The following is a 21,783-nucleotide window of genomic DNA, read 5'->3' on the forward strand; positions in this document are numbered from 1 at the left end:
AGGCGGCGCGGCAGCGGGCAGCGGCGGCTGCGGCGGCTGCGGGCGGCGGCTACAGGCGGGATGGGGTGGTGGTGGTGGTGGCGGTAGCGGGGTGGGGTATATAAAGGGGAGGGGTGCCTTGGGGAGGGGGCAAGAGGCGGCGGGGAAGAGTCCTAGCCGGACTCCTCGAGTCGGCGGCGGCCGGCGGCGTCGGTCTCCTGGGAGGAGACGGCGTCGCGGGGAGAGGCGGGCCGGCGGCTGGGCTTCGGCCCAATTAGCCCCTGCGCAACTTTTTTTTAAATAATTCCGCCGAAAATAAGAAAATCCTAGAAAATAAAATAAAATTCTAAAAATACCAATACAAATTTCACCGTCTAAATAAAATATTTAGAACGATATGAACATTTTCTTGGCCCTAAAATGCAATTTTTGAAAACGTGCAATTTTTCTAATGCAAACAAAATTGCAATAAAAGCCAAATAAAACAAATATTTTATTTTAATATTTTTGCTCCAATATTTCAATTATCTTGGAGAAGTCATATTATCTCCTCTCATATATTTTAATATGAAATATTTTTGGAAAGAAAAATAATTTAAAACCAAAATCCTCGTTTCAAAATTTGATAAAATCAAATTTGAAAACCGAGGAAATCCCCAACTCTCTTCGAGGGCCTTGAGTTGCTTAAGATTTTCGAGGATCGCGAGACGAAATGCAATAAAATATCATATGCAAGAATGATCTATGTATAACATTCCAAATTGAAAATTTTGGATGTTATAAACCTACCCCCCTTAAGATGAATCTCGCCCTCGAGATTCGGGTTGGCTAGAAAATAGGTGTGGGTGGTCTTTGCGAAGATCATCTTCTCGTTCCCATGTGGCTTCGTCCCGGGTATGATGGCTCCACTGAACTTTGCAAAACTTGATAACCTTGCTGCAGGTGACTTGACTGGCAAACTCTAAAATCTTGACTGGCTTCTCCTCATAAGTCAAATCATTGTCCAACTGAATCGCCTCCAAGGGTACGGTATCTCTTAGCGGTATATCGGCCATCTCAGCATGGCACTTCTTCAACTGGGAAACGTGAAATACATCGTGAACTCCGGACAGTCCTTCAGGTAACTTCAACTTGTAGGCAACTTCTCCCATCCGTTCCAAAATACAATACGGCCCTACAAATCTCGGGGCTAACTTTCCCTTGACTCCAAAATGTTTCACTCCTCGCAAAGGTGATACTCGCAGATATGCACTGTCTCCGATTTCATAGGTTACCTCCTTGCGTTTCGAATCTGCATAACTCTTCTGTCTGGACTGAGCTATCTTCAGTCTATCTCGAATCAGTTTAACTTTCTCCTAAGACTCTTTGATCAAGTCTGGTCCAAACAACTGTCAGTCTCCAACTTCATCCCACATCAACGGTGTTCTGCACCTTCGTCCATATAGGGCTTCGAACGGTGCCATTTTCAGACTAGCTTGGTAACTATTATTGTATGAGAACTCTGCGTAAGGCAAATTATCATCCCAACTAGATCCATAATCTAGCGCACAGGCTCTCAACATGTCCTCCAGAATTTGGTTGACTCTCTCGGTCTGTCCATCCGTCTGCGGGTGAAATGTTGTACTGAACTCCAATCTCGTTCCCAAAGTCTGATGCAGCTGATGCCAAAACTTTGAAGTAAACTGTGTTCCTCTATCTGATACGATGGTCCTTGGAACTCCACGCAGACATATGATCCTGGTCATATATATCTTGGCCAACTTTGCACTGGTATAAGTTGTTTTCACTAGGATAAAGTGTGCCACTTTGGTCAAGCGATCAACTACTACCGATATAGAATCATAACCTGATTTGGTCCTGGGAAATCCGGTGATGAAATCCATGCCAAGTTTATCCCACTTCCATTCGGGTATCGGCATAGGCTGTAGCAATCCTGCTGGCTTTTGATACTCTGCCTTCACTCTCTGACATACATCACATACGGCTACATACTCAGTGATATCCTTCTTCATCCCTGTCCACCAGAAACATCTCTTCAAATCCAAATACATCTTAGTGTTTCCGGGGTGTATCGAGTATGGTGAGTCATGAGCCTCCTGAAGCATTAACTTCCTGATCTCTATGTTATTGGGCACATAAACACGGTCCTCAAACCATAAGGTGTTGCGCTCATCCTCACGAAAACCTTTGGCCTTTCCTTCGCTCATTTTCTCTTTTATCTCCACAATCTCTTTGTCATCCTTCTGGGCTTCTCGAATCTTTCTCAACAATGTAGAATGAACCTCCATTGTTGCAACAAAACCTCTAGGTACAATCTCCAATCGAAGTTCCTTGAGATCCTCTGCTAACTCCTTCGGCAATTCTGTGCTCTCTAGGGTATTAGCATAACTCTTCTGGATCAAAGCGTCTGCTACGACATTGGCCTTTCCTGGATGATAGTGAAGCTTCATGTCATAATCCTTTATGAGCTCCAACCATTTTCTCTGCCTAAGGTTCAGTTCCTTCTGTGTGAAGATGTACTTCAAACTCTTATGATCCGTGTACACATCATAATGGATTCCAATAAGGTAATGCCTCCAAGTCTTCAACGCATGCACTACGGCTGCTAACTCCAAATCATGCATGGAATAATTCAACTCGTGTGGTTTTAGTTGTCATGAGGCATACGAAACAACTCTTCTGTCCTGCATGAGCACACTTCCAAGTCCTAAGCGAGAGGTGTCGCAATACACTTGAAAATCCTTACGTATATCTGGCAGTGTCAGCACTGGGGCTGTAGTCAAACGTTTCTTCAACTCCTGGAAACTTGCCTCGCAATCTTCCGTCCATTTAAACTTGGTACCCTTCTTCAATAACTCCGTCATTGACTTCGCAATCCTGGAAAAATTCTCAATGAATCTCCGATAGTATCCTGCGAGTCCAAGAAAACTGCGGATCTCGCTAACTAAAGTGGGTGCCAACCATTCAGTGACTGACTGAACCTTGGTGGGATCTACTGCTATACCTTCTCCTGATATAACATGTCCAAGGAATCCGACTTCCTTCAACCAAAACTCGCATTTGCTGAACTTGGCATACAACTGGTGTTCCCTGAGTTTCTCGAGAACTAAACGCAAATGCTCCTTGTGTTCCTCTTCATTCTTCGAATATACCATTATATCATCAATGAACACCACAACAAACTTATCCAAATATTCCATGAACACCTTGTTCATCATGCTCATGAAATAGGCAGGGGCGTTAGTCAGTCCAAACGACATGACCATATATTCGCATAACCCGTACCGTGTGGTGAAGGTTGTCTTTGGTATATCCTTCTCGCGAATCTTCAGCTGATGCTATCCTGATCGCAGATCGATCTTCGAAAACATCTTAGCTCCTTGCAGCTGGTCAAACAGATCATTGATCATCGGTAATGGGTACTTGTTCTTATTCGTTACTTCGTTCAAGGCCCGATAATCAACAACCATTCTTAGGGACTTATCCTTCTTCTCAACCAGAAGCACTGGGCCTCCCCATGGTGATGAACTCCGTCGAATGTAACCTTTCTCCAATAACTGCTTGATCTGTTTCTTAATCTCCTCCAGATCATTCGCGGGCATCCGATAGGGTCTCTTGGATATTGGCTCTATGCCTGGTAATAGCTCTATCAAAAACTCGATATCTCGATCCAGTGGCATGCCTAGTAACTCCTCTGGAAAAACATCCGGGTAATCCTTTACTACAGACACTTCCTCCTGAACAACTCCCGTGAGGGTATTTACTTGTCTACTTCTGGGTGCATGCCTAGATATATACTTGATCCTTTTTCCCTTCGGGGTGGTGAGACAAATTGACTTATTAACACAGTCAATGCTTCCTCCATACTTTGATATCCAGTCCATTCCTAATATCACATCCAATCCTTGTGACTCAAAGATTATTAGGTCGGACGAAAAAACATGGCTGCCAATGGTTAAGGGTATCTGGTCGCACCATCGACTAGTCATATACTCTACTCCAGGTGAACTTACTAACAGAGGGGTCCTAAGGGTTTGGGTCGGTAGTTTAAACTTATCCACGAATTCCTTTGATATGTATGAATGCGATGCACCAGTATCAAAAGAACGAGAGCGGTAAATGACTTAACCAAAAACTTACCTATAACCGCGTCTGGCTGCTCTTCAACCTCCTTCACGTTAATGTGGTTTACTTGTCCTTTGTTGAATGGATTGAGCTTCTTCCCAGCGCTCCCATTTCCGTTTCCATTCTTCCCTTCAGGGCACTCCGTGGCAGAGTGTCCAGTCTTCCCGCACTTGAAACAAGTGACGTGGCTTAGGTCTCTCTTGGTGGGTGTGGCTGGATTGTCGCGGTTCTGATTGTTGCTTGCTTCATTCCCATTCCCATTCCTTGGGCCAGTATGATTATGGTTACTTCCTCCATTATGGGTGTGACCTCCATGGTTATGAACAAGTCCTCCCGAGTTCGGGGTTAGGCGAGGCTTCTGCTGAGCTCCTGAGTTATACCTCCCTTGTCCATACTTCCTCTTACGGCTCTCAATCTGCTGCTACTTCCCTTCAATCATAAGAGCCTTATCTACCAACTCCTGGTAGTTGTTGAATGTTGCCACCATCAACTGCATGCTCATCTCATCATTCAGCCCTTCCATAAACTTCTCCTGCTTTGCAGCATCTGTGGCCACATCATCAGGGGCATAACGAGATAACTTGCTAAACTCATCCGCGTACTGAGCCACAGTATGGTTCCCCTGGCGTAAGTTGCAAAACTCACGCTTCTTCATACTCATAGCTCCAGTTGAGACATGGGCTGTACGGAAGGCTTGCTGAAACTGGTCCCATGTTACCATGGCTATAGGGTAGGTGACAGTGTAATTCTCCCACCATGAGGTTGCTGGTCCATCCAACTGATGTGCGGCAAAACGCACCTTCTCAGCATCGGTACATCCTGCAGTGGTTAACTCCCTTCCAATTCTGCGGAGCCATCATCTGCTACTATAGGCTCGGTGCTACCGGAAAACACCGGCGGCTGCAACCTCAGAAAACGGGCTAAGTTGTCAACTGGTGGTGGTGGTGGCTTGTTGTTGTTGTTGTTGTTGTTGTTGTTGTTGTTGTTGTTGTTGTTGTTGTTGTTGTTGTTGTTGTTGTTGTTGCCTTGGTTCTGAACTAACAACTGCATCAGGGTATTATGTTGCTGGATCAACTGAGTGAGCTTTGGTGGGAAAGCAAATCCGGGGTCACGTCTCGGAGGCATCTGATGGGTTTAGAGGGGAGAGATTAGAATAGAATGAGGTCTAATGAGAAAGCAATACCCATATGCACATGAGACAAACACAATCATTTCACTCAATCAATCAAGCAAGGCATACAATCGGTCTAGAACTATCGCAAAAATGCTCGGACTACAGTATTTACATGGTGGAATACTACTACTGATGTGGTGGTCTACTAAAAATATTTCTCGGTTGAAGACTCCATGATATCTGCTCCAGCTTCGTCTTCAAAGTCATCATCGCTAAGGTCAGAGTCGGTGTCATCGATGATGATGTACTCCTCCGGGCGAATCTCCTTGGGTTCTTCGTCTTCTTCTACTGGTGTGGGGTCTCCCATGAATATTCTAATCTTCTTAATCAGGTCGTCATTCTTCTTCACTAGTACGATGATTTCCTCCTCATAATATTCATGTGTAGCTTTGAGTTCTTCCTTCAGTTCCGTGACCCTAGTCATTGCCTTCTTCAACTCTATCATGCCTGCGCACATCTGATTCTCCTGGCATCGAATGTGCTGGTTTAGTTCCTGGATGAAAGCTGCAATTGATCTATCCTTCCTGGTGCTGATCATCTCCCATTGCTCGTCTCAGCACCCACAAATCTGGTAGATAGTATCCTTAAGTTCCTTTTGGTAAACTTCTCCAATGCGTCCCATGGTGATGTGAGCTGCCATACTCTTTCCTAGACTCCAGGTTGGTGCATCGAAGGAAAACTCTATGGGTTTAGTGACTGGCGTGAAGTTTCTTCCTGGAACTTGAACTTGAATCATCCATCGCTCCTCATCTGGCAAAGTGGCATTCTAGGTCCCGGTGAAGCTTTGTATTCCTATATTTAGGTACCTAGTGACTTCCTTCAAGTGTCGTTCAAAAGGTGCTTCTTCATCCGGTTGTGCAAACTTATTCCTTGCATCCGACATCCTAAAGAGTGGAAAATGGAGAGGAGTCGGAAATGAGAAGAGAATAGTGATCTATGGTTTTAGCTTAGTGGTCGTGTCCTACACTCAGCGTGTGCTCTGATACCATCTTGTAGTGACCCGACCTCAAACGATCAAGTCTCTGTGCTTCAGTGTCATCCCTGGATCGGTAATGCTGACACACACAGTACTCGAGGATTTATAATAGAGTAGCAATCAGACACTTATTACATCGAATGTCTCCAAAGAGAACTTATTACAATAAATATGGCTTAAGGCCATCTAATATGATAACAACGAAAGGCTTGGAAGATAAAGTGAGTCCATCAACTCCAATGGCATAGCTGAGCTACACGACAGCGACCTAACGAACCTTACTCCTCGTCTGAAAAGTCTGCAACATAATACGTTGCAGCCCGAAAAAGGGTTAGCACATGGAATATGCTGGCAAAGTAACACAGTAGAGCAAGAACATAATAATGCTATCACTACATGCATATTTGGCTGGTGGAAAGCTGTATGGTTACAGTTTTTGCGAAAAGCCATTTTTTCCCTACAACAAAGGAAAAGATTTTATTTAACTATCATGGTAGTTGAAACATCATTAAGAAGGTTCCTCCAACTCAATCCCAATTAAAAGTAATTATCAACCCAACAATATTAATTTAAGAGTGATGAGATACTTAAGATACTCTAATTACTAAATACTCAAGATGTCCATAACGGGGACACGGCTAACCATGATTAGTTTGTACACTCTGCAGAGGTTTGCGCACTTTTCCCCATAAGACTCGATCGCCTCCGTTGAATTTCTCGCACCACATGATGTTTGAGAAACGGATGACCGAGACACAGTCTTCCAGAAATATTAACTCTCTACTTCGGGCGGACCATACCAAACCTACAACCCACTACCTGTTGATCCACCTCTTCAAGAGCTTCACGTAACTTACTCAACTATGCTAGAGCCCATAATAGCTTGTGGCTCCACACGGAAGTTTCTAGCATGAATCATCTCAGTTCCCTTTGAGTCTGGGTGACGGTTCATAGGAAGATCACACGGGTACTCCGGGATTTCCAAAAATACAGGCAACACTAGGTACTCTAGGTGCCTCAATCCACCCAGATGTGTATTTAAGTTGCCACCTTAAGTTGAACCATTAATTAACAATCTCACATCTGTCATGGATTTCACTCACCCAAACCACGTCTACGAGCATATCATAGCAATATAAGCAACGCGTAGAAGTAACTCCCAAGGGTTTGAATGTAACAGGGCAATATGTTCTACCTCATCAACTACTTCCCAACCCATAAGTTAATGACATCCTAACCATGCAATGTTTGAGGATTGGAACTAATGCATAAAAACTGGGTGATAAAGGGGTATGATCAAAGTGTTACTTGCCTTGCTGATGATCCGCGAAACCTAGGGAGTCCAAATAACACGCTTCGCACTCTGGGAATTCTATCGCAAACAAACAATAGCATACATAAGCAATCAAGCAAATAAACACGGGTAGAACTCAAATAAGAAGATCTAACCAGAAAGTTCAACTTAAGAACTCCGGTTTGCAAAAAGAATCAAATCAAACGGAGCAACGAAACTCAAACAACGAAAGAAACAAGATCCGTTTACTAATCTAGACCTAGGTCAAATTTTACAGTAGCAAAAGCTTGTTCAAGTTGGTTAAACGGAAAGAGGGTCTCGAGACAAAGATATAGGCGCTTGAATCGCCTGATTCCAACAAACGAGCGAAAAGAAAAACTAAAACGAAAATTGGATCAGAAATCGCGATCAGAAATAACCATGGAAAAATTCGATTAAAGAAAACTAATGAACATGCTAACGAACGAGCGTTCGTTGTCTGTAACTAATGAGCGAAAACCGTTTGTTAAAACGAACGTACGGACGAACGTCCAGTAAAAAGAAAAACCGGGAAAAATCAGCGAATCGAAAACAAATGAACTAGGGTTTTCTTAAAAAAACGGATCGGTTTTCTTTAAAAAAACGGCGGCTACCTCGTCGGTCCGGCAAGACGCGACGGCGACGGCGGGGCGAGGCGCGGCAGCGGCGAGGCGGCTGCGGGCGGCGGATTCGGGCGGGGTGGGGTGGTAGTGGCGATGGCGGGGTGGGGTATATAAAGGGGAGGGGGTGCCTTGGGGAGGGGGCAAGAGGCAGCGGGGAGGAGTCCTAGCCGGACTCCTCGAGTCGGCGGCGGTGGGCGGCGTCGGTCTCCTGGGAGGAGACGGCGTCGCGGGGAAAGGCGGGCCGGCAGCTGGGCTTTGGCCCAGTTAGCCCCTGTGAAACTTTTTTTTAAAAATAATTCCGCCGAAACTAAAAAAATTCTAGAAAATAAAATAAAATTCTAAAAATACCAAAACAAATTTTTACCGTCTAAATAAAATATTTAGAACAAGCTGAACATTTTCTTTGCCCTAAAATGCAATTTTTGAAAACGTGCAATTTTTCTAATGCAAACAAAATTGCAATAAAATCCAAATAAAACAAATATTTGATTTTAATATTTTTCTTCCAATATTTCAATTATCTTGGAGAAGTCATATTATCTCCTCTCATATATTTTAATATGAAATATTTTTGGAGAGAAAAATAATTTAAAACCAAAATCCTCGTTTCAAAATTTGATAAAATCAAATTTGAAAACTGGGAAAATCCCCAACTCTCTCCGAGGGTCCTTGAGTTGCTTAGGATTTTCGAAGATCGCGAGACGAAATGCAATAAAATATAATATGCAAGAATGATCTATGTATAACATTCCAAATTGAAAATTTGGGATGTTACACTGCGACATCTTGCCGCAGCGAGCGGCGAATAGGAAATTCCCGAATCCCCTTACTCCCGCACCTTGTTTGGGCACGAGGAGTACTTTTTGCTTTATGCGAGTCGTAGGGATCTCTCGCGTCGAGGTCTATAATAATGGGTCGGTCCGTTAGCGCAATAAAAGAAAATAAAGGTTAAACAGGCCAGCCAAATATGAACTATCGGTCGACCGCCTGTGCGAACCTGCAACATCTTGCCGCAGCGAGGGGCGAATAGGAAATTCCCCAATCCCCTTACTCCCGCTCCTTGTTTGGGCAGGGGGACTACTTCTTGCGTTATGCGAGTCATAGGGATCTGTCGCGTCGAGGTCTATAGTAACAGGCCGGCCCGTTAGCGCAATAAAAGAAAATAAAGAAAAAAACTAAATAAAGGTTAGACAAGAAAAGGTCGCTCAAGGGTTCGATCCCAGATCTTTTCATTGCTTGATTGCGATGCTACCACTAAGCCACCACCTAGCTCATATCAAGAAATTACAACGCGTACATGATGAAGTAGAAATACCGGATATCCATTACCTTTTCAAGTTTTCGTTTTTCTTTTTCCCGGGTTTTACCGATTTTCGTATATGTCAAAAACATTTCCTTCATAAGTGATCAACATTTTCTGTATACTCGTTCAACATTGTTCGAATGCTTGTTCAACATTTTTCAAATAATTGCTCAACATTTTAATACTTATTCAACATTTTTCAAATATATGTTCAACGTTTTTAAATATTTATTTACATTTTCAAATACTTATTCAACATTTTCAAATACTCATTGAACAATTTTTAGTACTTATTCAACATTCATCAAATACTTGTTCAACATTTTTAATACATATTCAAAATTTTCAAATACTTTGTTCAACATTTTACAAATATTTGGTGAAATTTTTTTAATACTGATTTAACATTTCCAAATACTTCTTTAATATTTTTCAAATGTGTTTTTCATATATATATATATATATATATATATAATATTTTAAAGTATATAAAATAGTAACAAAATAAAGCAAAAAAGGAGAACGAACAACACAAGAAAAAAGCACAAAAACAGGTCATGGCGTCCCGCGCTGCTGGGCCGGCCCATCTGGGCTCCTCCCAGCGCGAGGCATCTCATGTGCTCGCTTAAAGCGAGAAATAGGGGTGCCCTTGTTTGGGAGCCTCCCTAAGTGTCACTTGGGGTGGGCTTAGAGCGCGGCGCGTTCTCAGCCGCCACCATGTGTCGCGTTCTGGGTGCTCCTTTCGGATTGTTTTTCGCACGCATTTTTGCTTTTTCAGATAGGTTTTTTCCGGTGTTTCACCGGTCTTTCTTAGCTTTTGAAAAAATAATTTATTTTTTATGAAAAACGCGTTTTTCTTCTGTGGGTCGTGCTTCTCGGAAACGGAAAAAATGTGTTTTATTTTTTTTTCCTTCCGCAGAAAGTACGGTTTTGCTTCGGTACGTGCCTCTCGGAATGAAAAAAATGTGTTTTCATTTCTTTTGCTTTCGCGAGAGGCACGTTTTGCTTTTGCAAGAGGCCTGGATTTTCTTGGGTGAGAGGCATAGCCGTGCCTCTTTCCGAAAAAACACGTGGTCCCGGTTTAGTTTTCTCGCTGGTTCTTTTCATCATTTTTTCCTTGAAAAAAGTTTGTCAAAACCTATCAACGTGAGATCTAGTTTTGAAGACCTCGACGGAAGGAATCTAACGGTGAAAACGGTCCAAGATTTAGACGCATAGTTTAAGAGATAAAATGTTTTAAATAAACAGATTTACGAAAAAAGAAAAAACTCACAAGTTACAACAAGTGGCCCAGTGCGCCACTTATCGTAACCTGAGGAGGTGGGAGTAACTTTTGCAAAGAGTGCTCCTTTGTTAGTGATTTCGAGCAACTATCTAAGGATTATCCCTTGTGGGTCTCCCCTTCTTGGCATGTGAGTCCACCAAGTGGTGGGCCCTACCATCGTCAAGTGTCACGTGTTGGGCCCTACCTTTAGATTTTGTTTTATTTTTATTTGTATTTTTCTGTACGTGTTTCCAAATATTAGATGTTTTGTTTTTGCTTTTGGGTTTTGATTTGTTTTCACAAAAAAGGTAAAAAAAATGTTGCATGTTAGGCTTCTCGGAAAAAAACTCGTGCTTCTCAAAAAGGTAAAGGAAAATTGAAAAACCACAATCGTGCTTCTGGGCCTCGGTTTTTTCTTCTGCTTTTTTCAGTATTTCTTTTTCGGTTGCGTGCTTTTTTCGATTTTCATTTTTTGACCGGATTTTATTTTTGAAGGTTTTTGGTTTTTTCGGTATTCAATTTTTGTGAAAAACAGTTCACCAAAATCTATTAACGTGGGATCTAGTTTTGAAGATCTCTACATGAGAAATTCAATGGTGAAAACAGTTCACGGTTTGGACGCACGATTAAAGTGATAAAACGTTTTAAATAAATCAATCTACGAATAATGGGAGGGTGAGATGACCTTTACCAGGGGTACTTCTAAACAGTGACTTCACTCAGTTTTCGTAGGATACAATTTTCAGGTCTTTTTGAGATTTTTTTTAACTTCCCTGCGGAGTATGTGGGCTTGCTTTTTGTAATTCAGGGTATGTGGATGGGTACGATTTGGGCACCGTCCTTGTAGTTTTCCACTTTTTCATATTGTTCATGGAGCATGTGGAACGGCGTTCGACACGTGTTACCGACGGAACTCACTAAGTTGTCGCGGTGAGCTCATCGATATTGGTGATTAAGGCGACCCCCTTTAGTTGTTCGGCCAGGGGCTAAACCACTGCATGTTCTTTCTTAGATTTTTCTTTAGGGAATCAGCAAGACTCTGCTGCGTATTTTTATTAATTTTCAAATAATTAGATTAAATGCACAGAAACCTGGTTTTATTTTTATTTTACACAGGTTCAGCTCATCGGTGTGATGAAACACTACTCATGCTTGTGTTCTCGATGTTCTAATAGATGCTGGATTACAAGTCTTGATTTTTCTCTTTCCTTTTTTCCTCCAAGTGATGAGTGCTAGTTTTCTCTATGGTCAGGTCAGGATGCCTCTTCTTGAAAGGTTGAGCGACGAAGCATATTTTTTTTAGAGAAAGAGAATTACCTCTGGCCTCTGCATCAAAGTGATGCATGTAGTCTTTTTATTAAGCAAAGTGACCGACAAGTCAGTCTGTAATCCACAACAAACTCGCTCAGAGTGAAGAAAAATAAAAAAAATCTAATATGCCACAACCGGCGAAAATAAGAGGAGATGACTAAACACCTATCATATTATTGGACCGTCATCCAAACCGATTGTAGATATCCCGAGCTATCTCCCATCGAGCAGACCCAGTAACCAAAGGCTCCCTGACTTCCACAGGAGTGAGTAACGACTACATACAGATCCAAACAGTGGCCCTATAGATAACCTGCGGGAAATTGATACAAGTTTGTCTGTTAAAAAACATGTCATTTCTACAGTTCTATATAGCCAAAAGTAATGCACATACTTCTATCTGAACATGTCTCACAATATTGGTCTCTATCCGTTTAGCCACATCCCGAATAATGTTTGAATGCTATTTGGAGGGGTGAAGGAAGCTTAGACATAAACACCTCCGTGCGGTCTTCTTTAAGATAGACTTTCACAAGGCTTACGACGCAGTACACTGGTCCTTCCTTCGGGAGGTTATGTTGAAACGCGGATTCGGCCCTCATTGGGTTACCCGCGTAATGCAATTAGTGACCAGTGGACGCACGGCGATTAACATCAACGGGGAGGTGGGGCCATATTTTCCCACGGGTCAGGGGGTGCGCCAGGGAGATCCCCTCTCCCCCTTCCTTTTTAACTTGGTGGTCGACGCCTTGGCTACAATCTTGGATTTGGCACGGCGGGCAGGCCACATTAGAGGTATTTGTCCCCATCTCACCGGAGATGAGGGGCTAATGCATCTTCAGTATGCGGACGATACAATTCTGATGGTAGAGGGCTCAGATGAGGACATCCAACACCTCAAGTTCATGCTACTCTGCTTCCAGGAGATGTCGGGTCTTACTATTAACTTTGCGAAGAGCGAGGTGATGGTACTTGGATACTCCGCGGAGGAGGCGAACCGTATAACTAACTGCCTCAACTGTCGCTTGGGATCCTTCCCGACGACTTATCTGGGCATGCCGATTAGTGATGTTCGCCTTCAGGAAAAGGACCTCCTCCCTATTGTTTCCAAACTCCAATTTCGGGTGGAACCGTGGCAAGGGCGGTGGCTCTCCAAGGCAGTACGGGTGGTTAACTCATCCCTCATTAGCTTGCTCATGTATATTATGGGATTCTATAGTCTGCACGAATCCCTCCATCAGGAGATCGCCAAGTACCTCTCCCGGTTCTTCTAGGTGGGAGAAGGCAATAAGCAGAAATACCACATGGTCAAGTGGTCTGAGATCTGCAAACCCAAGGATCAGGGTGGCCTTGGTGTTATCTCCTCGAAGCGTATGAATATCGCACTTCTCGCCAAGTGGCTATGGCCCATTGAGATGGGTGTCGGTGGCCTGTGGTTGGATATTATCCGCGCAAAATACCTACGCGGACAACCTCTCGCCTTTGCCCCCCGGGTTGGGGGATCCCAGTTCTGGCAGTCAATTGTTCAATTGATGTCGGTTCTCCGGATTGGCACATCTTGTGGGCTCTAGCTCCAATACCTTATTCTGGCTGGACAGATGGTCCGCAACCAGCCCGTTCGCGAAAAGGTTCCATGCCCTATTCTCGATATGCTCCCACCCACGTCTTTTGGTGGGAGCCACCCTTCATGACATAGGCTTTTGGGAAACGCAGTAATTTCAAAAAAATCCTACGCGCATGCAAGATCCATCTAGGTGATGCATAGCAACGAGCGGGAGAGTGTGTCCACGTACCCTCGTAGACCGAAAGCGGAAGCGTTTAGTAACGTTGTTGATGTAGTCGAACGTCTTCGCGATCCAACCGATCCAAGTATCGAACGCACGGCACCTCCGTGATCTGCACACGTTCAGCTCGGTGACGTCCCTCGTACTCTTGATCCAGCTGAGGCCGAGGGAGAGTTTTGTCAGTACGACGGCGTGATGACAGTAATAATGAAGTTAACGATGCAGGGCTTCGCCTAAGCACTACAACGATATGACCGATGTGGAAATATGTGGAGGGGGGCACCGCACACGGCTAAGACAACTATCAAAACTTGTGAGTCTATGGGGTGCCCCCTTCCCCGTATATAAAGGAGGGGAGAAGGGGAGGGCCGACCCTCTCTATGGCGCGCCCAAGGGGGAGTCCTACTCCCAGTAGGAGTAGGTTTCCCCCCTTCCCTAGTTGAAGTAGGAGAAGAAGGAAGAGGGAGAGAGAGGGAACGAAAGGGGGGTCGGCCCCCACCCAATTCGGATTGGGATTGGGGGGCGCCCTCCACTTGGCCGCCTCCTCCTCTCTCCCACTAAGGCCCAATAAGGCCCATTGACTCCCTGGGGGGTTCTGGTAACCCCCCGGTACTTCGGTAAATGTCCGAACTCATCCGGAACCATTCTGATATCCAAACATAGCCTTCCAATATATCGATCTTTATGTCTCGACCATTTCGAGACTCCTCGTTATGTCCGTGATCACATCCGGGACTCTGGAATACCTTCGGTATATCAAAACACATAAACTCATAATACCGATCGTTATCGAACGTTACGCGTGCGGACCCTACGGGTTCGAGAACTATGTAGACATGACCGAGACTCACTGCCGGTCAATAACCAATAGCGGAACCTGGATGCTCATATTGGTTCCTACATATTCTACGAAGATTTTTATCGGTCAAACCGCATAACAACATACTTTGTTCCCTTTGTCATCGGTATGTTACTTGCCCGAGATTCGATCGTCGGTATCTCAATACCTAGTTCAATCTCATTACCGGCAAGTCTCTTTACTCGTTCCATAATGTATCATCCCGCAACTAACTTATTAGTCACATTGCTTGCAAGGCTTATAGTCATGTGCATTACCGAGAGGGCCCAGAGATACCTCTCCGACAATCAGAGTGACAAATCCTAATCTCGAGCTATGCCAACTCAACAAACACCATCGGAGACACATGTAGAGCATCTTTATAATCACCTTGTGACGTTTGATAGTACACTAAGTGTTCCTCCGGTATTCGGGAGTTACATAATCTCATAGTCATAGGAACATGTATAAGTTATGAAGAAAGCAATAGCAATAAACTAAACGATCATAGTGCTAAGCTAACGGATGGGTCAAGTCAATCACATCATTCTCTAATGATGTGATCCCGTTCACCAAATGACAACTCTTGTTCATGGCTAGGAAACTTAACCATCTTTGATTAACAAGCTAGTCAAGTAGAGGCATACTAGTGACACTCTGTTTGTCTATGTATTCACACATGTACTAAGTTTCCGGTTTATACAATGTTAGCATGAATAATAAATATTTATCATGATATAAGGAAATATAAATAACAACTTTATTATTGGCTCTAGGGCATATTTCCTTCATAGGCGCCATCGCCTTTCGTCGCACCTTTGGGGAGCTTGAGCGAGAACAATGGGGCGAGCTTTTGGAGTGCGTGGCTCTGCACACTCCCTCGCTCGATCCGGACTCTATTGCGTGGCACCTTGAGCCAAGTGGGACATTCTCCACTAAATCTTTATACCGCGCAATTTTGCCGACTCCGGGTCCCACTGAGCTTATGGTACTATGGGAGATCAAGTTACCACTTAAGATATGTATCTTCTTGTGGCAATGGGTTCGTGTCCGCCTGCCCTCGGGCACGGAGGTCTAGAAGCGTAATGGCCCGGGTGATGGCCTTTGTCCCTTATGTGGAGTTCCGGAAGACTCCAAGCATATCTTCTTCCGGTGCTTGGTGGCGCGATTCCTATGGAGTTGCTTCCGGGATGTCGTGGGTGGGACGTGGTGCCATGATAATCTCCCAGACTTGTTTAGGGAGATCCTAAATTCCCCCCTATTAGTAGACCCTCCATTTGGGTGGCGGTGGGTACCCTTGCGTGGACCCTCTGAAATTGTCGCAATAAACTGGTGATCAAGCACATGATTCATTGCCGTGTGACTAATTCCATCTTTAAAATGTGTGGATTTCTACAGCTCTGGAGACCGCTCAGCAAGCTGTGTGATCGTGGCTTCATCAACTCCATCGCCTCAGGTCTTCGCTCCTCTGCAGCCGCAATGGCCCCGCCGTCACCTCCCCCACCACTGGAGCCTGATTAGAGTCGCTTTTTTCTTGTCTTTGGGGCTTGTTTGGCTGTGCCCCCAGCCGGACCTCGTTTATTTGTTGTTCGTACCTGAACTTGTACTCTCATAATTGTTGGATGCTTGGCGGTTATGCTTTATAATATAAAGCGGGGGAACCCTTTTTGTAAGGAAGCTCAGAAAATACTAAGTAAGTTGGCTAATTTTCCTTGCTACTATTTTAGCCTGTATGTGATTTGTTGGAACGGATCATATCTCTCTTGATGCATTAACTTACAATTGTACTGCATGTTTTTAATTGTATGAATGAACAGTGTTGTTACTGGTGTGTTCGTTGGGGTTTACAAACTACAAGTCCAACTCAGCCAAGACTGGACCTCGCTCCTGCACTAGTGCACCACATTTCTTTGGAGTGCACAATACAAGCAGAACCTCAATCTCACGCCTCTGTGACCACGAACGATTGGTCCAAAGTCCGAACTATGCCCTGAAACTGAAAGCAAGCTAATAGTACAAGACACAGTTCGCCCAAGATTCCCCGCCCAAACAAAAGGGTAAACAGTGAGCAACGGTGCATACTTAGCTAGGTGCGCCAAGACCAATGCATACGAGAAGGCGAGAGGTCCTTAAACTAGTCGAGTACCGGACCCTGCAAGAAGAATATCCAGCTCGGACACATACACCTAGCTGTTACCAACGATGGTAACTAGGGTGAGACTGCCTATAAATGAGGCTCCATGGGAGTAGTCGCAAAGTTCGTCCCCGTATGATTGCAGGGAACTACAAACTGAAGATGGAGAAAGCGGTGCTCTGCCTAGTCTTGATCTTGGTAGCCTTGCTTGGCTGCAAGGGTGATCCAGATATTGTCACAGGTTCGATTTCTGAAAAGCGTCAATCACGAGAGGTTTTCTCTCTCAAGTACTCCCTTAGTGTCAAAAACATTCTTATATTATGAGATGGAGGGAGTAATTTTTAACAACCCATCTCAAGGACCACTAACACTATCCTTCCTTTTGGAAATTGCAGAAGGCGACTACGTCAGGATCAAACGTACGCCTTCTAGCTTGAGTACATGCATACTTAACTAATGAAGGATTAATAGTCGATGAATGAATTGATCCAGCCTAACACATTTCCAGGTAGCTTGCTGGCGATCCTGATAGTGTTCCCCGTCATGATGCTGGCCCTCGCCCTCGCCATCGTCAAGTACCTGACGCCCAAGGGAAGATCAGACGATGACACCATCGGCTCGTCCGACGACGAGATGAAGGTGCACGGCGGGGAGGTGATCAACCGGTGGTCGGGGCTGTACAGGTTCACCAAGGCCGAGATCGAGCGGGCGTTGGACTACGCCAACAGCCGGATCTACCTGGGGTCCGGCAGCGCGGGGCAGGTGTACCAGGGGGTGCTGCCCAGCGGCCAGCTCGTGGCCATCAAGCACATCCACCGGACGGCCATGTCCGGCTCCTTCACCAGGGAGGCGGACGGGCTGTCCAAGGTCAGGCACCCCAACCTCGTCTGCCTCTTCGGCTACTGCGACGACGGCAGCGACCAGTACCTCGTCTACGAGTACTGCGCCAATGGCAACCTTGCCCAGAATCTCCTCAGTAAGAAGGATCCATCCATCATGTTTAATACTGTATTTAAGCTAGCTAGAGTGTTGAATTACTACAAGTTTTGCATGCTCTTGATTGGCAGGAAGTGACTCTGTGCTCTCATGGCCGACAAGGGTGAAGATCCTTAGGGACTGTGCATCTGTACTAAGGTTCCTTCACACACACTCCGATGGGTGCATTGTACATAGAGATATTAAGGTGAGAATATCCTTGTATATTCGATCCCTCAACATAAGCAAGCAAATTTGCGAAGCCATCTTATCTTTTGTGTGCTTAATTCATTTTTACAGCTTACCAACATCTTGCTGACAGAGGACATGGAGCCTAAGCTGTCTGATTTTGGGCTGGCAAAAATGCTGCAAATGGAGGAGACCAAGGTCTTCACCGATGTGAGGGGAACCATCGGCTACATGGATCCGGAGTACATAACACACTCCAAGCTTACCTGCGCAAGTGATATCTACAGCTTTGGTGTGGTTGTGCTGCAGCTTCTGTCAGGAAGAAAGGTCATAGAGCTTGACATTGTTGCGCGCGATTCTCTCACCAAGAAGGTAAGTTCAGCCATATCTTTTCAGAATCATATCCCTATTACACTGAGAAGGAACTCGGCAAGTAAATTTCAGAAGTTATTCTCACCATTGGTTGTTCTTATCTTGACTTACAGTCAAGGAACTCAAGTTTTTGACGCACCTAATTTGCTCTCCGTTCTTGTCTCAAGGCAAAAGATGTCGTAACTGGGAAAAAACCACTGGATGAATTCATAGACTCGCGCGTTCGAGATGAAGTTAATATCGAAGATTTTGTATTGATATTAAAGATTGGAGTCCTCTGTGTGGCACACTCTAGCGTAGGACGTCCAACAATAAAAGATGTGTACGAGGAGATGGACAAAGCATGGAGAAATACAAACACAAAGGTTTGCGTCATTGACACGATTTTTGCATCACACACACTACATTATGCTACCTTTGTTAGCGCAACCAAATTTCTTTATCTTTGACCACCATTCATTAAAAAAATGTTTAGGTTGGTTAGATAAAAATGTTGCAACTATATTTTTCACTAAAAGCAGTTCTTGAATATGATATGTTATAATATTCGGAAAAACTAAAATCCTGCCGACCGGCAGATTGCAACAGGTCCACACGAACGCGTTGCCGTCAGATTTTTGTATCAAGGGCTGCATGCGTTTGCACCCTTTTTGCTAATCATACACATGACAGTTTCCTTTTATCTAATCATGCGCATGTCGGTTTCTTTTTTCCTAATCACACGCGCATATCACTTTTAGCCAATGCATGTTCGCTTTCTCACTTACATGTATGCATGCATCCATGGAAAAAACAAAAATGATGATGTCATCAAAGATTCTTTCCAATGCAAAAAATTTAAAATTATATGTAGCCTAAACCGTAGGTCCGATTGAAAAATCGTTTTTACATAAAAGATTCGTCGTGACGAGACCTTCGAAACTAGATCTCATATTGATATGTTCCGACGATTTTTTTTTCAGGTCAAAATTTACCACGTATGTGTTACGTAAGTTATCACACTTGTGATACATAAGTTACCATTTTGATATTACCGAGCCATAAAAATGGTCATCCAACCTTCTCCTCACATGCAAATAAACTAGAGGAACAAAAAAACCATGATAACTTTTGACCCAGAATTTTTTTTGAAAAATATACCACTTGAAAAATTTTGTGTAAATAGCATGTTAACACACCCACATCAAAGCTGATAACCCACGTTCAAACACCGCGGTAACTTTTGACCGCAGACCTGATAACTTGTGTACCTCGGTGCTGATAACTTTAGCATGGTGTGTGTGCGTGGGGAGGGGGGTGATGAAAATATACCACCGTTAACTTTTATCTGAATATCATGGTAACTCACATATCGTAGACCTGCTAACTTGTGTACCTCGGTCCTGATAACTTTGGCATGGAGGAGGGGTTGATGAAATATCAACTCGGTAACTTTTATGTGAATAGCATGGTAACTCATACATCTCATACCTGGTAACTTATGTGCCTCGGTCCTGATAACTTTGGTGCGGGAGTTGTTTAAAAACATATCCCCGATAACTTTTGTGTAACTTTTTTGGTACTATACGCATCATATACGTGATAACACATGCACAATCACCGCAATAATATTAACCCGAGCTAATAAGAAGGTTAGAAGATATATGCCCCGGGAATATTTGTGTAAACGACACAGTAACATATGTAGCATGTGTGTGATAAATTGCTTAGCCCACAAGTGGTACTTTTGATCCGAATAAAAGTCGTCGGAACATATCAACATAGGATCTAGTTTCGAAGATCTCGCCGCGGCGTGTTTTTTATGTGAAAACGATTTTTTGATCAGACCGAAAGTTTGAGCTACAAAATATTTTGAAGTTTCAAAATAAGGAGGAAACAAGAATGACATCAACGTTTCAGTCTTCTAATTCATTTGCATATGGGAGAATTGGAGGACCACTTTTGATGCCTCGGTAATTTCTTTGTAAATGAGATGGTAACTTATGTATCATAGACGTGATAACTTACTTAGTCCGGGTCTAGTAATTTTTGACCTGAAAAAAAAAGTCATCAAAATATACCAACATGGGATCTAGTTTTGAAGGTCTCGTCGTGACGAATCTTTTATGTGAAAACAATTTTTCGATCGGAGCGGTGGTTTGAGCTATAAAACATTTTGAATATTATTTTTAGATGGAATCTTGATGACATCATTTTTTTTGTTTCTTCTACATGCAATTATTCTCTAACATGAAGGAGTTTACATATGCACGCGAGGAAGTTTGCACTGCATGTGTGATTAGTGAGATTGCAAGCTGCAGGAGCAAAGTGGGATTAGATCGTGCGGATCCGTTGCTAATTTCCTGCCGTCCGGACGTTAGTCTCGTTCTATAATATTTTACTTGCATATATTCATATAAAAAACCAACGCTCAAAGTTGCGGCTGAAGGTTGTGTAAAGTAATAATGTCATGTATTTTGATCCGAGGGAGTATTTTCTGAACTCACTGTCCATTGTTTCTTAAAATCCTACTTTTATACTTGCGCAGGCTACTAGGTCAAGGAAGGAGATAAATTCGTCAAATACAGTACAGTATGCAAAAGTGATAGATGTGTAGTTCACATTTTGTCCAAACAAAGAAGAACAATAGCGTGGAATATGCAAGAGCACACTTTTCACATGAACTGCAGAAGATGCTTAATATGCCAAAGCTATGCAAAAGGAGTATTGCACTTAGGAACTGTGATATTCCCTCTAGGTTTCCTACGTACTTAGTTGTATATGCACAGTACAAAGAGCATGAAACGGCAACTTCCGAGTAGAAGTTCAGTTATGTAATTCACCGAAACCTAACACAGGCACACAGCATGATAGGGTGGTTTCTGTCAAACTGTCCTAAAGTATACCTTCCAGGCCCAATACAAAAGATTGCGTTTCTGTTCATGGTCAGAATGCTACTCTGCAAACACAGTGGAATTACCATCGACAGAAGCACATAAAGGGCCGTAGATTAACTGAGCTCGAGTTCATATGTGCTCGCGTGAACAGTAAATTGAGACAATTGAAAATAAATCAAAAATTTCTGAATTTTCTTTGTGTCAAACTTTGATAAATGTTTTCAATGTTTGCCAAGTTCTGTCGTAAAATACATTCATGGAAGTTGTGACAAAAAAATATTGATGCAAAAAAAATGTTTCCAAAAGCATTTTGGAGCATCGGTTTTCTTTGCCATGACTTCCACGAATCTCTTCATGATGAAACTTTGCAAGAATTGAATTTGTCAAAATTTATCACAAAAATGATTCAGAATTTTATAAATTTTTAATTATTTTTGGATTTTATTGTTCACCCGAACTCATATGAGCTCAAGCTGAGAAGGACACTTTCACACATAAAGAGGCATCAATGCTCTATTGTCCCGTGAATTTGTTATACGGGAATGTAC

General features: G+C 43.4%; 1 protein-coding gene across 1 annotated transcript; it reads left to right on the forward strand.

The window, feature by feature from the left end:
- The first annotated feature begins 16,985 nt into the window (after window positions 1–16,985).
- On the forward strand, window positions 16,986–20,955 carry LOC119318758 (putative serine/threonine-protein kinase). The gene is made up of 7 exons (XM_037593353.1): window positions 16,986–17,064; window positions 17,219–17,242; window positions 17,332–17,799; window positions 17,891–18,006; window positions 18,099–18,359; window positions 18,527–18,724; window positions 20,887–20,955. The coding sequence occupies exons 1-7, from the start codon at window positions 16,986–16,988 to the stop codon at window positions 20,953–20,955; spliced, it is 1,215 nt and encodes a 404-aa protein (XP_037449250.1).
- Window positions 20,956–21,783: the final 828 nt, after the last annotated feature.

This window comes from Triticum dicoccoides, chromosome 6A (genome assembly GCF_002162155.2).
Source record: "Triticum dicoccoides isolate Atlit2015 ecotype Zavitan chromosome 6A, WEW_v2.0, whole genome shotgun sequence".
NCBI classification, from domain to species: Eukaryota; Viridiplantae; Streptophyta; class Magnoliopsida; order Poales; family Poaceae; genus Triticum; species Triticum dicoccoides.

What these genes read in the sequence shown, in the direction of transcription:
- LOC119318758 (XM_037593353.1), top strand. Translation starts at nt 16,986, where the DNA reads ATGGAGAAAGCGGTGCTCTGCCTAGTCTTGATCTTGGTAGCCTTGCTT. An exon ending in CGACTACGTCAGGATCAAAC is followed by an intron (nt 17,243 to 17,331) that starts GTACGCCTTCTA and finishes ACACATTTCCAG; the next exon opens with GTAGCTTGCTGGCGATCCTG. An exon ending in CCTTGCCCAGAATCTCCTCA is followed by an intron (nt 17,800 to 17,890) that starts GTAAGAAGGATC and finishes CTTGATTGGCAG; the next exon opens with GAAGTGACTCTGTGCTCTCA.